The sequence below is a fragment of the Myxine glutinosa genome, chromosome 6 (assembly GCF_964187855.1).
Source record: "Myxine glutinosa chromosome 6, kmMyxGlut1.1, whole genome shotgun sequence".
NCBI lineage: Eukaryota > Metazoa > Chordata > Myxini > Myxiniformes > Myxinidae > Myxine > Myxine glutinosa.
The window spans coordinates 108964769-108976862 of record NC_136266.1 but is presented as its reverse complement, the minus strand read 5'-3'; the positions used below and the strand labels follow the sequence as shown (position 1 = coordinate 108976862).

Genomic DNA, 12094 nt, shown 5'->3' with positions numbered 1-12094 from the left:
CAGCACCTCCATCACAGCTACAAATAGTCGTGGACTTAGTACTGATCCCTGATACACTCCCACCTTCACCTCAAACTCACCACTGTTCCCATTCTTCGTCCTTACAGCTGTGCGCGCTCTTTTGTACATTGCCATCACTACTCTGATCAACCATTCCTCCACTCCTAACTTCCTCATTGCCCATGTCAATACTTTGCGTGGGACCCTATCGAATGCTTTCTCCAGATCAACAAACCCAAGAAACAACTTCTTCCTCTTCTCCATGTACTTCTCCTGCAACTGCCTCACAATAAAAAGCGCATCTGTCATTCCTCTTCCTGGCATAAATCCAAACTGCATTTCGTCGATCTTCACTTTCTTCCTTATCCTCCTCTCCAACACCCTTTCCAATACCTTCATTCCATGCTCCAATAACTTTATCGCTCGGTATGAGTCACACTCCAGAGTCCAGAGGATCACCTTTCCCCTTGTATAGAGGGACGAGGGTACTCAGTTCCCAATCCACTGGAATGCGGCCTTCTTTCACAACCAGATTACAGATCTCTGTCATTCTCTTCACACCCCAACTTCCTGCTGCCTTCAACATATCTCCCACAACTCCCGTCGGCCCTCCCGCTTTTCTACTCTTCATTGCTTTTATTGCTTCGTCAACTTCCTTCTCAGTTATCTTCTCTGCCGGTCCTAAAACTGGGTTACTCTCTTTGTTGCCATCCCATTCATTCTCTGTATTCAACAGCATTTCCATATATCTTTTCCATCTTCCTTTAATTCCATCTGGGTTTACAACGATTTGTCCCACTTCATCCTTCAAGCAACTCACCCCCATCACATCACACCTCTCTTTCGCTATCTGCTTTGCAATCCTGAATACTGCTCTCTGACCCTCTTCCGAATCCAAGCGTTCTCCGAACATTTTCCTCCATGCCTCCTGCGCCTTTGCTACCTCTTTCTTTGCAGCCTTATAACTTTCATGCTCTGCTGTTTCTGCTCCCGTACCCTTCGCCTTCTGCCACTCCTTGAACTTCTTCCTCTTCTTGTCAATCCTCTTTCCAACTTCATCATCCCACCACCATGTTTCCGAGTGCCTTGGTGGTCCTTTTGTCCATCCACATACCTCACCAACGGCTCCCAACAGACTAGCTTTCATTGACATCCAACCACTTTCAAGCTCAACCACATCATCCTCCACCATACTCATCCTCTCTTTTAATGCCTCCCTCACTGTCACCTCTTTCAACCTCCACACCTTCATTCTCGGTTGGTACGTCACCCGCCGAGCTCTCCTCGCACCTTTCACCCTTATGTCGCAGACAACCAAGTGGTGCTGTGGAACAGCCTCCTCCCCCGGGATCACCTTTGTGTCCCGGAGGTGCCCCCTATCTCACCTACAGACTGGTATAAAAACCACCTTTAGAGGCCATTTTTTCCCCGCAAAGCGGGGGTTGGCCTTTTTCGGGAACTGTGGTTGTTGTTGTTTTTCGGTCCCCTTTTTGAAGCAATGTTTTACGGCCGGATGCCCTTCCTGACGCCAACCCTTTTTGCCGCCTTTAACGACAAGCAGGGAATTACCAGTGAACTGGTACCTACAGACTGGTATGACTGTCTTTATTTCGTTCTTTATGGCAACAAGACAAATAAAATGATTTTTGATTTTCACCATTTAGTGGTGGCCATGACCCTTTGATACCATGATCATGAATAATCAAACAAGTTTTTGAGTATAGGTAAATGCCAATTTACCGAAATTAAAATTATAAAAATTATTAAAAAGCCAATTAAAATGAAGCAAAAATTCCCAAGTGTTGGTCGGTAAAGGAAACCAAATACGATCCTTTCTAAGGAAATTGAGAGTTTCCTTTCGATAATAGCATTTTAGTGTTTTCCTATCAGTCCTTTGAAAAGCCTGGTGGCTTAACGGTTAAGGTGGCTAGCTTAAGATGTCAGGGTTCTGAGTTCAAGCCCCTGTCATGCTGTTGAGTTAACACCAGGTGGGTTGACTCAAGCTGTCGTCTTTCCGAGGTCGGCAAAATGAGCCCCAGGTAACAAGGAAGAATGAACCATTCATTCCTGTGTCGGAGTGGCGACCTGTCCAGGATTGTGCCCAACAGCTTAGGAAACTGCTTTAGCAGCTCTCTGCATCTGAAGATGCAAAAGGAGTGGTCTTCTATCAGTCTTTATTCATCGTATTCCTCCTTTCAATTTGACATTTGGTAATTTGTCAAAAGAGAAAGCGAAGAAATTGGAAATACCCAGGAAGATTGTTCAGCGTGTAATACCAGATTGGACAAACCTTCCCTCAATTTGTACATTGTATGATGTGTTGAAGGTGCACAGGATAATGTGAGACCCATCACACCCACTTCATGTATATTTTTGTGATGGATGTGATGCACCTGTTTTGAATTGAATGGCCAGTGGATGAAAAATTTCCATGTTTCACGTGGGCAATAAAAAAGAATGAAAATAAATTAAATTAGAATGGAGGTTTGGTGGCTTGGGTTTCCAGTCACATCACCACACACATCACATTTCCTCCATTGAAAACCAAAGCAAAATCCCACTGGGAGGATTTTAAAACAAAAAAATAGGGGCAATACCCTCTGGGCACTCACCTGGTAGAATAAAGCAGTATACTACACCAACTAAAGGTATTTTTTAACAGCATCAAGGTATTTTAAACAGCATCAAGGTATTTTAAACAAGGATATCGAGGATAGACATATTTAAACAAGGATAGACAAGGATATCGTGATGGAGGTCGAGACCAGCGCACAATATCGCCGTGGTGTGGTGCTGACCGGGCCGCCGTGGTGTGGTGCTGACCGGGCTGCCATGGTGTGGTGCTGCACACCTTCAGCCAAGTCCCCGCCGGTCCTCGTGGTGTGGTGCTGGCCGACGTGGTGTGGTGCTGACCGGGCCGACGTGGTGTGGTGCTGACTGGGTCGACGTGGTGTGTTGCTGACCGGGCCGACGTGGTGTGGTGCTGACCGGGCCGCCGTGGCGTGGTGCTGACGGGGCCCCCGCAGCCATGATGCCCCCCTGACCCTCCCCCGCCGCCCCCAGAATTTCCATGTTTTAAACGTTTCCCAGTGTGTACCCTGGATTAGAATAGGTACACCGTATCCCTGCATGTCGTAAGAGACGACTAAGAGGGTCGGCGTCAGGAAGGGCATCTGGCCATAAAAACATTGCCTCAAAAAGAGAACCATGACAATTACAACTACATATGGGCAGGGTACAGCCCGAAGTGGAGATCGGCTTCTGAGGTTTGGGACATGGAATGTAGGGACAATGACAAGGAGATCAGGAGAAGTGGTGGAAGTATTGGTCAGAAGAAGAGTGGACATATGTTGTGTGCAAGAGACGAGATGGAAGGGAAGTGGTGTGAGAATGGTGAAGGGTAGGCAGGGACAGAAATACAAGTTTGTGAGGCAAGGGTGCCTGGAGGGCGTGGATGGTGTTGGTGTCCTGTTTTCTGAGGAGTTTGTAGACAGTGTGGTGAGTGTGACTAGAGTGAGTGATAGGTTGATGATGGTGAAAATGATGATTGAAGCTCTTGGTGAACGTCATCTCGGGATATGCTCCGCAGGTTGGTCGGAGCGATGAAGAGAAGAACAAGTTGTGGTGTGCGATAGAGAAGCTGATGGAAAACGTGAAAGATGAGGAAGTTGTTGTGGTAGGAGGAGACCTAAATGGACATGTGGGAAGGAGTATGGATGGTTTTGAGGGCGTTCATGGGGGTTACGGATATGGTGTGAGAAATGGAGAAGGTGAAAGGATTTTGGAGTTTGCTGATGGAGCTGATTTGTTGATTTGTAATACTCAGTTCCAGAAAGAGGATAATAAGCTTGTTACATGCACGTCAGGTGGGTCGACGACAACCGTTGACTACCTGATGGTGCGTAGGCGAGATAGGGGGCACCTCCGGGACACAAAGGTGATCCCGGGGGAGGAGGCTGTTTCACAGCACCACTTGGTTGTCTGCGACATAAGAGTGAAAGGTGCGAGGAGAGCTCGGCGGGTGAAGTACCAACCGAGAATGAAGGTGTGGAGGTTGAAAGAGGTGACAGTAAGGGAGGCATTAAAAGAGAGGCTGAGTAGGGTAGAGGATGATGTGGTTGAGCTTGAAAGTGGTTGGATGTCAATGAAAGCTAGTCTGTTGGGAGCCGTTGGTGAGGTATGTGGATGGACAAAAGGACCACTGAGGCACTCGGAAACATGGAGGTGGGATGATGAAGTTGGAAAGAGGATTGACGAGAAGAGGAAGAAGTTCAAGGAGTGGCAGAAGGCGAAGGGTATGGGAGCAGAAACAGCAGAGCATGAAAGTTATAAGGCAGCCAAGAAGGCTGCAAAGAAAGAGGGAGCAAAGGCGCAGCAGGCATGTAGGAAAATGTTCGGAGAACGCTTGGATTCGGAAGAGGGTCAGAGAGCAGTATTCAGGATTGCAAAGCAGATGGCGAAAGAGAGGTGTGATGTGATGGGGATGAGTTGCTTGAAGGATGACGTGGGACAAATCGTTGTGGACCCAGATGGAATTAAAGGAAGATGGAAAACACATATGGAAATGCTGTTGAATACAGAGAATGAATGGGATGGCAACATTGAGAGTAACCCAGTTTTAGGACCGGCAGAGAAGATAACTGAGAAGGAAGTTGAGGAAGCGATAAAAGCAATGAAGAGTAGAAAAGCGGGAGGGCCGACGGGAGTTGTGGGAGATATGTTGAAGGCAGCAGGAAGTTGGGGTGTGAAGAGAATGACAGAGATCTGTAATCTGGTGGTGAAAGAAGGCCACATTCCAGTGGCTTGGGAACTGAGTAGCCTCATCCCTCTATACCAGGGGAAAGGTGACCCTCTGGACTCTGGAGTGTGGCTCGTACCGAGCGATAAAGTTATTGGAGCATGGAATGAAGGTATTGGAAAGGGTCTTGGAGAGGAGGATGAGGAAGAAAGTGAAGATCGACGAAATGCAGTTTGGATTTATGCCAGGAAGAGGAACGACAGACGTGCTTTTCATTGTGAGGCATTTACACGAGAAGTACATGGAGAAGAGGAAGAAGTTGTTTCTTGGGTTTGTTGATCTGGAGAAAGCATTCGATAGGGTTCCACGCAAAGTATTGACATGGGCATTGAGGAAGTTAGGAGTGGAGGAATGGTTGATCAGAGTCGTGATGGCAATGTACAAAAGAGCACGCACTGCTGTAAGGACGAAGGACGGGAACAGTGGTGAGTTTGAGGTGAATGTGGGAGTGCATCAGGGGTCGGTACTAAGTCCACTACTATTTGTAGCTGTGATGGAGGTGCTGGCTCAGAACGTAAAGGAGGGTTTACCATGGGAGTTGTTGTATGCAGGTGATCTGGTGTTGATTGCGGAAAGTATGGATGGACTGAAGGAAAAGATGAACAAGTGGAAGGAATGTATGGAGACAAAAGGTCTGAAGTTGAATATCGGAAAGACGAAGGTGATGGCAAGTGGTAAAGCATGTGGTGAGGTGGAAAGAACTGGGAAGTGGCCCTGTGCTGTGTGTCGGAAGGATGTCGAAGTGAACTCCATTCAATGTACAATGTGCGCTGAGTGGGTTCATCAAAAATGTAGTGGTCTGAGAGGGTCATTTACCAGTGTGGCAGCTACATTCAAATGTAAGGTGTGCACAGAGGGAACTGCAGATGGAGGAAATGTTGAGTTGGATCTTGGAGACGGCGTGAAGCTGGAAGGTGTGAAAACATTTTGCTACCTCGGAGACATGCTGAATGGAGAAGGTGGATCAGACTCGGCAACGGTTGCTCGAGTGAGATGTGCATGGAAGAAGTTTCGGGAACTGAGTGGCGTGCTGATGAGGACGGGAGTGTCGTTGAAGCTGAAGGGAAAGGTATATGCTGCATGTGTGAGAAGTGTTATGATTTATGGGAGCGAGACATGGGTAATGAACGTAGAGCAGCAACGAAGGTTGGAAAGGGTAGAAATGCGAATGGTTCGATGGATGTGCGGAGTATCGTTGACAGAGAGGAAGACAAATGATGAATTGCGAAAGATGATGGGAATAGAGCCTGTGATTGATGCTGTGAAGAGGAACAGGTTGAGATGGTTTGGTCATGTGTTGAGGAAGGATGAAAGTGACTGGTTGAGAAGAGTGATGGAAATGAATGTAGAAGGAAGTAGAGGACGGGGAAGACCGAGAAAGACTTGGCTAAAGATGGTGGAAGAAGAAATGCGGGCAAGGGGGTTAACAAGGAGAGATGCAGAAAATAGGGCAAAATGGAGAAGATTGTCATGGGGACCGCAAGGCTAACCCCCGCTCTAGCAGGGAAAATGGCCTTTAAAATGCATGTTGTTGTTTGTTTTGTTATTACTCCAGGGGCTTGTGGCTCAGCCTCGTCTATAAAATCAACACATCTTGTATAAGCAGCTAAAACTATGTCCTGGAACTTGTGACTCATGCTGTAAAAGCATTGGGGATATGAGTAAGACTGGTGATGGTGATGTTGCTGTGCCTGCCCTACTGTTCTCCTTTCCATCCCTCCAACCCTCCGCCCACCAACTGAAATTGGCTTGATAAACCGATATATCTTACTATAATTCACCAAATGTCCGTCTGTCCGTTCGAAGGTACCGCAAAAACGGCTCAACCGATCGCAACAATATTTTGGGTGGGTATTCCTGGGACCCCTGGGAGTAAAATAGGCTATATTGTTTTTCCAAGTTTTCCAAGTTTTACAGTTTTTCCAAACACGATGGAATAATATTTACCGATGTGAACAGTGATGTGGCTTTTATTGAAATTCTACAAATACTGTTTAGATTTTGATGACAATTATGAACCTGCAGCGAATCCGGAAGTGGACAGATGCTGGCAATGCGTGGGTTTGATAATATCCCAATACAACCGTCATTCAATCGTAATGTTAAATCGTTAAACGTTAATTGTGTTAATCGTTTTGTTAAAGTATAAATTGATGATTGGAATTGAGTGAATACAATTACGATTTTGAATTCGTAATTGTATTCACCCAACCGTACGGAACTTCACATCAGGATTTAAATATTTGTTTATGTCACGAATGTTGTTAAAAGTTTATTTTTTATATTAATGTTATTTCATTTGTGATTGGAGTTATGCTGTTTGGAATTAAAAAAGAGATATCGAGTTCAAGTGAATGACGAAATGCCGTGACGGTTTCTACTTTCTAAACGTGAATTCGCGGATCACCATATGCAGATTCGTCATTGACTACCCATTTGTTTGCCAATGGGTACGTTTTTCATGGAAGTCCTTCACGAACTTGCTGTCCATGTTTGACGTGCGACTGAAGGTGCTACAGGAATGTGGAATTTATTGGTTTCATGTTTTAGCATTCGCCGTTTCTGCATTGTCTGTTTGCTTCTGGCCTCCCACCCATGCGTAGCACGGGTACCTCACTAGTTGAATCAATGTAAGGTAGTGTTGATATGGCACAAGCATAATAAGCCAAATGGCCTCCTGCTGGATCAAAGTTTCTTGTATATCATTGTAAGGTCGACAAGGGCATTTTAACCACCATGGGAGTGAGGTGAGTTGGATGGAGTGTTTGTTGGATTGTTGGATGGAGTGTTTAAATAGTGATGGAAATGTGTCCAAAGTCAAAGGGGACAGATCAAGTGTCAGCGATGATCGAAGGGACCAAAGAGACCAGAGCAAAGATCAATGGTCAAAAATTCTCATGTGGTTGGTGGAATCCCACTGAAGATTGGAATGCCATGAAACTTCAATCTCACTTCCCACGGCAGTTAACATACCCTTATTGGCTTTCAGTTAATGGAAAATAATTCCACCGTTCTTGACAAACACATGTTGTTGATTTAGGGAACTTACTTGCAGTCCAAGACAAGGAGATGAGAGGGAGTCCCCACCACAAAACGAACTGCACCACAGTGACACCCACCTCGATGTTCCACAAGCTCTCCTGACATCGCTTCCTATTTGGAGAGTGAAGGATAAAGTTATGCTTCCTTGCTCACGGAATTTATAGAGGGCCTCAAATGACCTCCACAGAGGAAAACCTCAAGCCATTTGTCATGATCAATGCCACGCATTCCTTCTCTTAACGGTGCAGTACTGGTGAACAGGTGATTTTTATTTTTTATTTTTTAGCTGAACAGTTTCCTTATAGTTTTATAAACAAGAACCATGCTATTAGAGGTCATAGAAGTAACCCTAATTATTGTTATCTTTACACGCAATTTACAAGAAATATAATATTTTGCATGAAATTTGTTATAACTTTAAATTTGCATCATTCTTTTGGGCTGAAATTTGGACAGGATATTCAGAATATCACTTCCTTTAAAATGATGAAGGCTTTTGTTTATAGGAGTAGCCATTGTGGATTTATTGAAGGACAACCAAGTTTTATCTGGTAATTGGCATAATTAGCTAATTAGTGAACATTTGACATAATTTCACAAAATCCTCTCATCAGGTAGTAGAGTAACACATGTATAATACATGTACCAAGTTTTGTGTGAAAAGAATGATAGGTGACATAATCTATCTATAATTCCAGTAATCTCTGTGTGTATGTGTGTGTGTCTGTGTGTGTGTGTGTGTGTGTGTGTGTGTGTGTTTGTCTGTGACCGCTGTTTCTCGACAACCACGGGTCCGATATACTTGAAACTTGCCAGGTATATTGCTGGGGACCCGAGGATGTGCCTTTTCAAGGTTTGAAATTAATCGGACAAGTGGTTCCCAAGGTATGGTCACCGTACTCGCAAGCCGTTCGCTTTGGCTTTGCGAATGGACCAAACCATTTCATGTAAATAGAGGGGGGGGGGGGGGGGGTTCTACCGTACTCGCAAGCCGTTCGCTTTGGCTTTGCGAATGGACCAAACCATTTCATGTAAATAGAGGGGGGGTTCTGTGGTCGTTACTGCCACGTGGTTTCAAAGTTTTTTTTTGTTGTTGTTGTTTGCATGCATGTTTTTTTGCACCCACGTACGGGCACGCCCTAGTCTATCTATAATTCCAGTAATCTCTGTGTGTGTGTGTGTGTGTCTGTGTGTGTGTTTGTTTGTCTGTGACCGCTGTTTCTCGACAACCACGGGTCCGATATACTTGAAACTTGCCAGGTATATTGCTGGGGACCCGAGGATGTGCCTTTTCAAGGTTTCATATTAATCGGAGAAGTAGTTACGGAACTATGTCCAAAAAACGATTCAACCAATCAGAGAGCAGCGAGCTATCACGTGTGCCGAACGTGGCGAACAGACTCTGCCTCGGACGGCACATTTGAGAGCGTATTCATTTATTTCACGTTGGCAAACTATGTTGCCGCTATGTTGGCGTTAAACGATGTTTTAAAACTAATTAAAACTAATTTGCGATTCTTTCGCTTTCCTGCGCGTTTGTGCATGCTATGGCGATTTCTTTACCAAACTCCGCAAGCCGTTCGCTTTGGACCAAACCATTTCATGTAAATAGAGGGGGGGGGGATTGTCACCGTACTCGCAAGCCGTTCGCTTTGGACCAAACCATTTCATGTAAATAGAGGGGGGGGATATAATTTTAGATATAGATATAGTACGGGCATGCCCTAGTCTATCTATAATTCCAGTAATCTCTGTGTGTGTGTATGTGTGTATGTCTGTGTGTTTGTCTGTGACCGCTGTTTCTCGACAACCACGGGTCCGATATACTTTAAACTTGCCAGGTATATTGCTGGGGACCCGAGGATGTGCCTTTTCAAGGTTTCATATTAATCGGACAAGTAGTTACCGAGCTATGTCCAAAAAACGATTCAACCAATCAGAGAGCAGCGAGCTATCACGTGTGCCGAACGTGGCGAACAGACTCTGCCTCGGACGGCACATTTGAGAGCGTATTCATTTATTTCACGTTGGCAAACTATGTTGGCGTTAAACTATGTTTTACAACTAATTAAAACTAATTTGCGATTCATCGTAACTGCGATATGCGACCTTCCGGACAGTCAAATGAGGACGTCACTTCCGGACTTACGGATAGTCATAGTGACGCTGAACGTGGCGAGCAGACGCTGCCTCGGACGGCACATTTGAGAGCGTATTCATTTATTTGACGTTGCAATCTGTGTTGATTGTTGTAAGGTACGATCGATTGTAGTACATACATATTTATATTTTGTACATATTCATTACGGGTACGGGTACGGTACGGGTACGGTTCCGGGTACGGTACGGTTACGGGTACGCCACGTACGGGCACGTCCTAGTCTATCTATAATTCCAGTAATCTCTGTGTGTATGTGTGTGTGTCTGTGTGTGTGTGTGTGTGTTTGTCTGCGACCGCTGTTTCTCGACAACTACCGGTCCGATATACTTGAAACTTGCCAGGTATATTGCTGGGGACCCGAGGATGTGCCTTTTCAAGGTTTGAAATTAATCGGACAAGTGGTTCCCAAGGTATGGTCACCGTACTCGCAAGCCGTTCGCTTTGGCTTTGCGAATGGACCAAACCATTTCATGTAAATAGAGGGGGGGGGGGGGGGGTTCTGTGGTCGTTACTGCCACGTGCAAGCCGTTCGCTTTGGCTTTGCAAATGGACCAAACCATTTCATGTAAATAGAGGGGGGGTTCTGTGGTCGTTACTGCCACGTGGTTTCAAAGTTTTTTTTTGTTGTTGTTGTTTGCACGCATGCTTTTTTGCACGCACGTACGGGCAAGCACGTACGTGCGGGCACGCCCTAGTCTATCTATAATTCCAGTAATCTCTGTGTGTGTGTGTGTCTGTCTGTCTGTATGCGACCGCTGTTTCTCGACAACTACCGGTCCGATATACTTGAAACTTGCCAGGTATATTGCTGGGGACCCGAGGATGTGCCTTTTCAAGGTTTGAAATTAATCGGACAAGTGGTTCCCAAGGTATGGTCACCGTACTCGCAAGCCGTTCGCTTTGGCTTTGCGAATGGACCAAACCATTTCATGTAAATAGAGGGGGGGGTTCTGTGGTCGTTGCGAATGGACCAAACCATTTCATGTAAATAGAGGGGGGGGTTCTGTGGTCGTTACTGCCACGTGGTTTCAAAGTTTTTTTTTGTTGTTGTTGTTTGCACGCATGTTTTTTTGCACGCACGTACGGGCAAGCACGTACGGGCGTGCCCGTACGTGCGGGCACGCCCTAGTAATAATAATAATAATAATTCATTTATTTTGTATAGCGCTTTTCAAGAAGCCCAAAGGCGCTTTGACAGAGTGGAAAACATAATGCATAACAAAACATGAAAACAACAATTGCAAAAAGACAAGAATCAATCGGGAAATATTTAAAGCAAAAGGAGGGAGAAGGAGAAGAGATAGTCAGGGGTTAAATGCTGTGGGTTGAATGTTGAATGCAGTGTTGAACAGGTGGGTCTTTAGTGATGTTTTGAATGTGGTGAGTGAGGAGGAGTCTCTGGTGGTGTGAGGTAGTGAGTTCCAGAGGGTGGGAGCAGCGATGGAGAAGGCCCTGTCCCCCCAGGATCTGAATTTGGTCCGGATGGAGGGGGTCAGGAGGTTGGTACCAGCAGAGCGGAGGTTGCGGGTGGGAGTGTGTCTGGAGAGGAGGTCAGCCAGGTAGGATGGGGCCAGGTTATGGAGGGCTTTGTATGTCAAGAGGAGGATTTTGTACTGGAGTGTAATGCGGTGTCCTGACATAGAAGATAGAAGTAGAAATGTGTTCTTTGTTTTTCCTTGTTTTTTATTGATGGTCTAATTTATGCAAATTATATGCATGTAATATGACAAAGAAGCGTTGAAACTGGTCTGAGTTAAAGCCAAGATTATATCTTTCAAGAAAAACTGAAAATTAGATATTAACTTGACTTTGTTTTTGTGTAAAGGCCTCTCCAAGGTACCTATGTAGTTTTCTCAATTTTTCACCAGTACTACACCCTTAATATGAGAAAAAATGCAACCATGGAAACCTCTGTGACCATGTGACATCACAATAAAATATTGAGTACATTTATACATGTGATGCATTCTTAAAATCCAAAAGAAGTGTAGCCTTCTTGTCCACCCCATGCATCCTTGCCTACTACTCTTTCCTCCCCACATCCCTCATTTGTCCAAGTCTTCCTCTATTTTATCCTTCAACCCTGCTGTTGG

At 45.3% G+C, this 12094-nt stretch overlaps 1 protein-coding gene across 5 annotated transcripts in view; it reads right to left on the bottom strand.

The window, feature by feature from the left end:
* Window positions 1–12094, bottom strand: part of LOC137430170 (nuclear receptor corepressor 1) — a 52598-nt gene that overhangs the window by 33223 nt on the left and 7281 nt on the right. For 3 of the 5 annotated variants that reach the window (XM_078780358.1, XM_078780360.1, XM_078780359.1), the window contains exon 2: window positions 7848–7951. In XM_078780358.1, the coding sequence (XP_078636484.1) occupies window positions 7848–7945 (98 nt within the window). In that variant the 5' untranslated portion in view covers window positions 7946–7951. Of the gene's footprint in view, window positions 1–7846; window positions 7952–12094 lie in introns of all 5 variants that reach the window. The other 2 variants (XM_078780361.1, XM_078780357.1) reach the window with 1 other exon arrangement.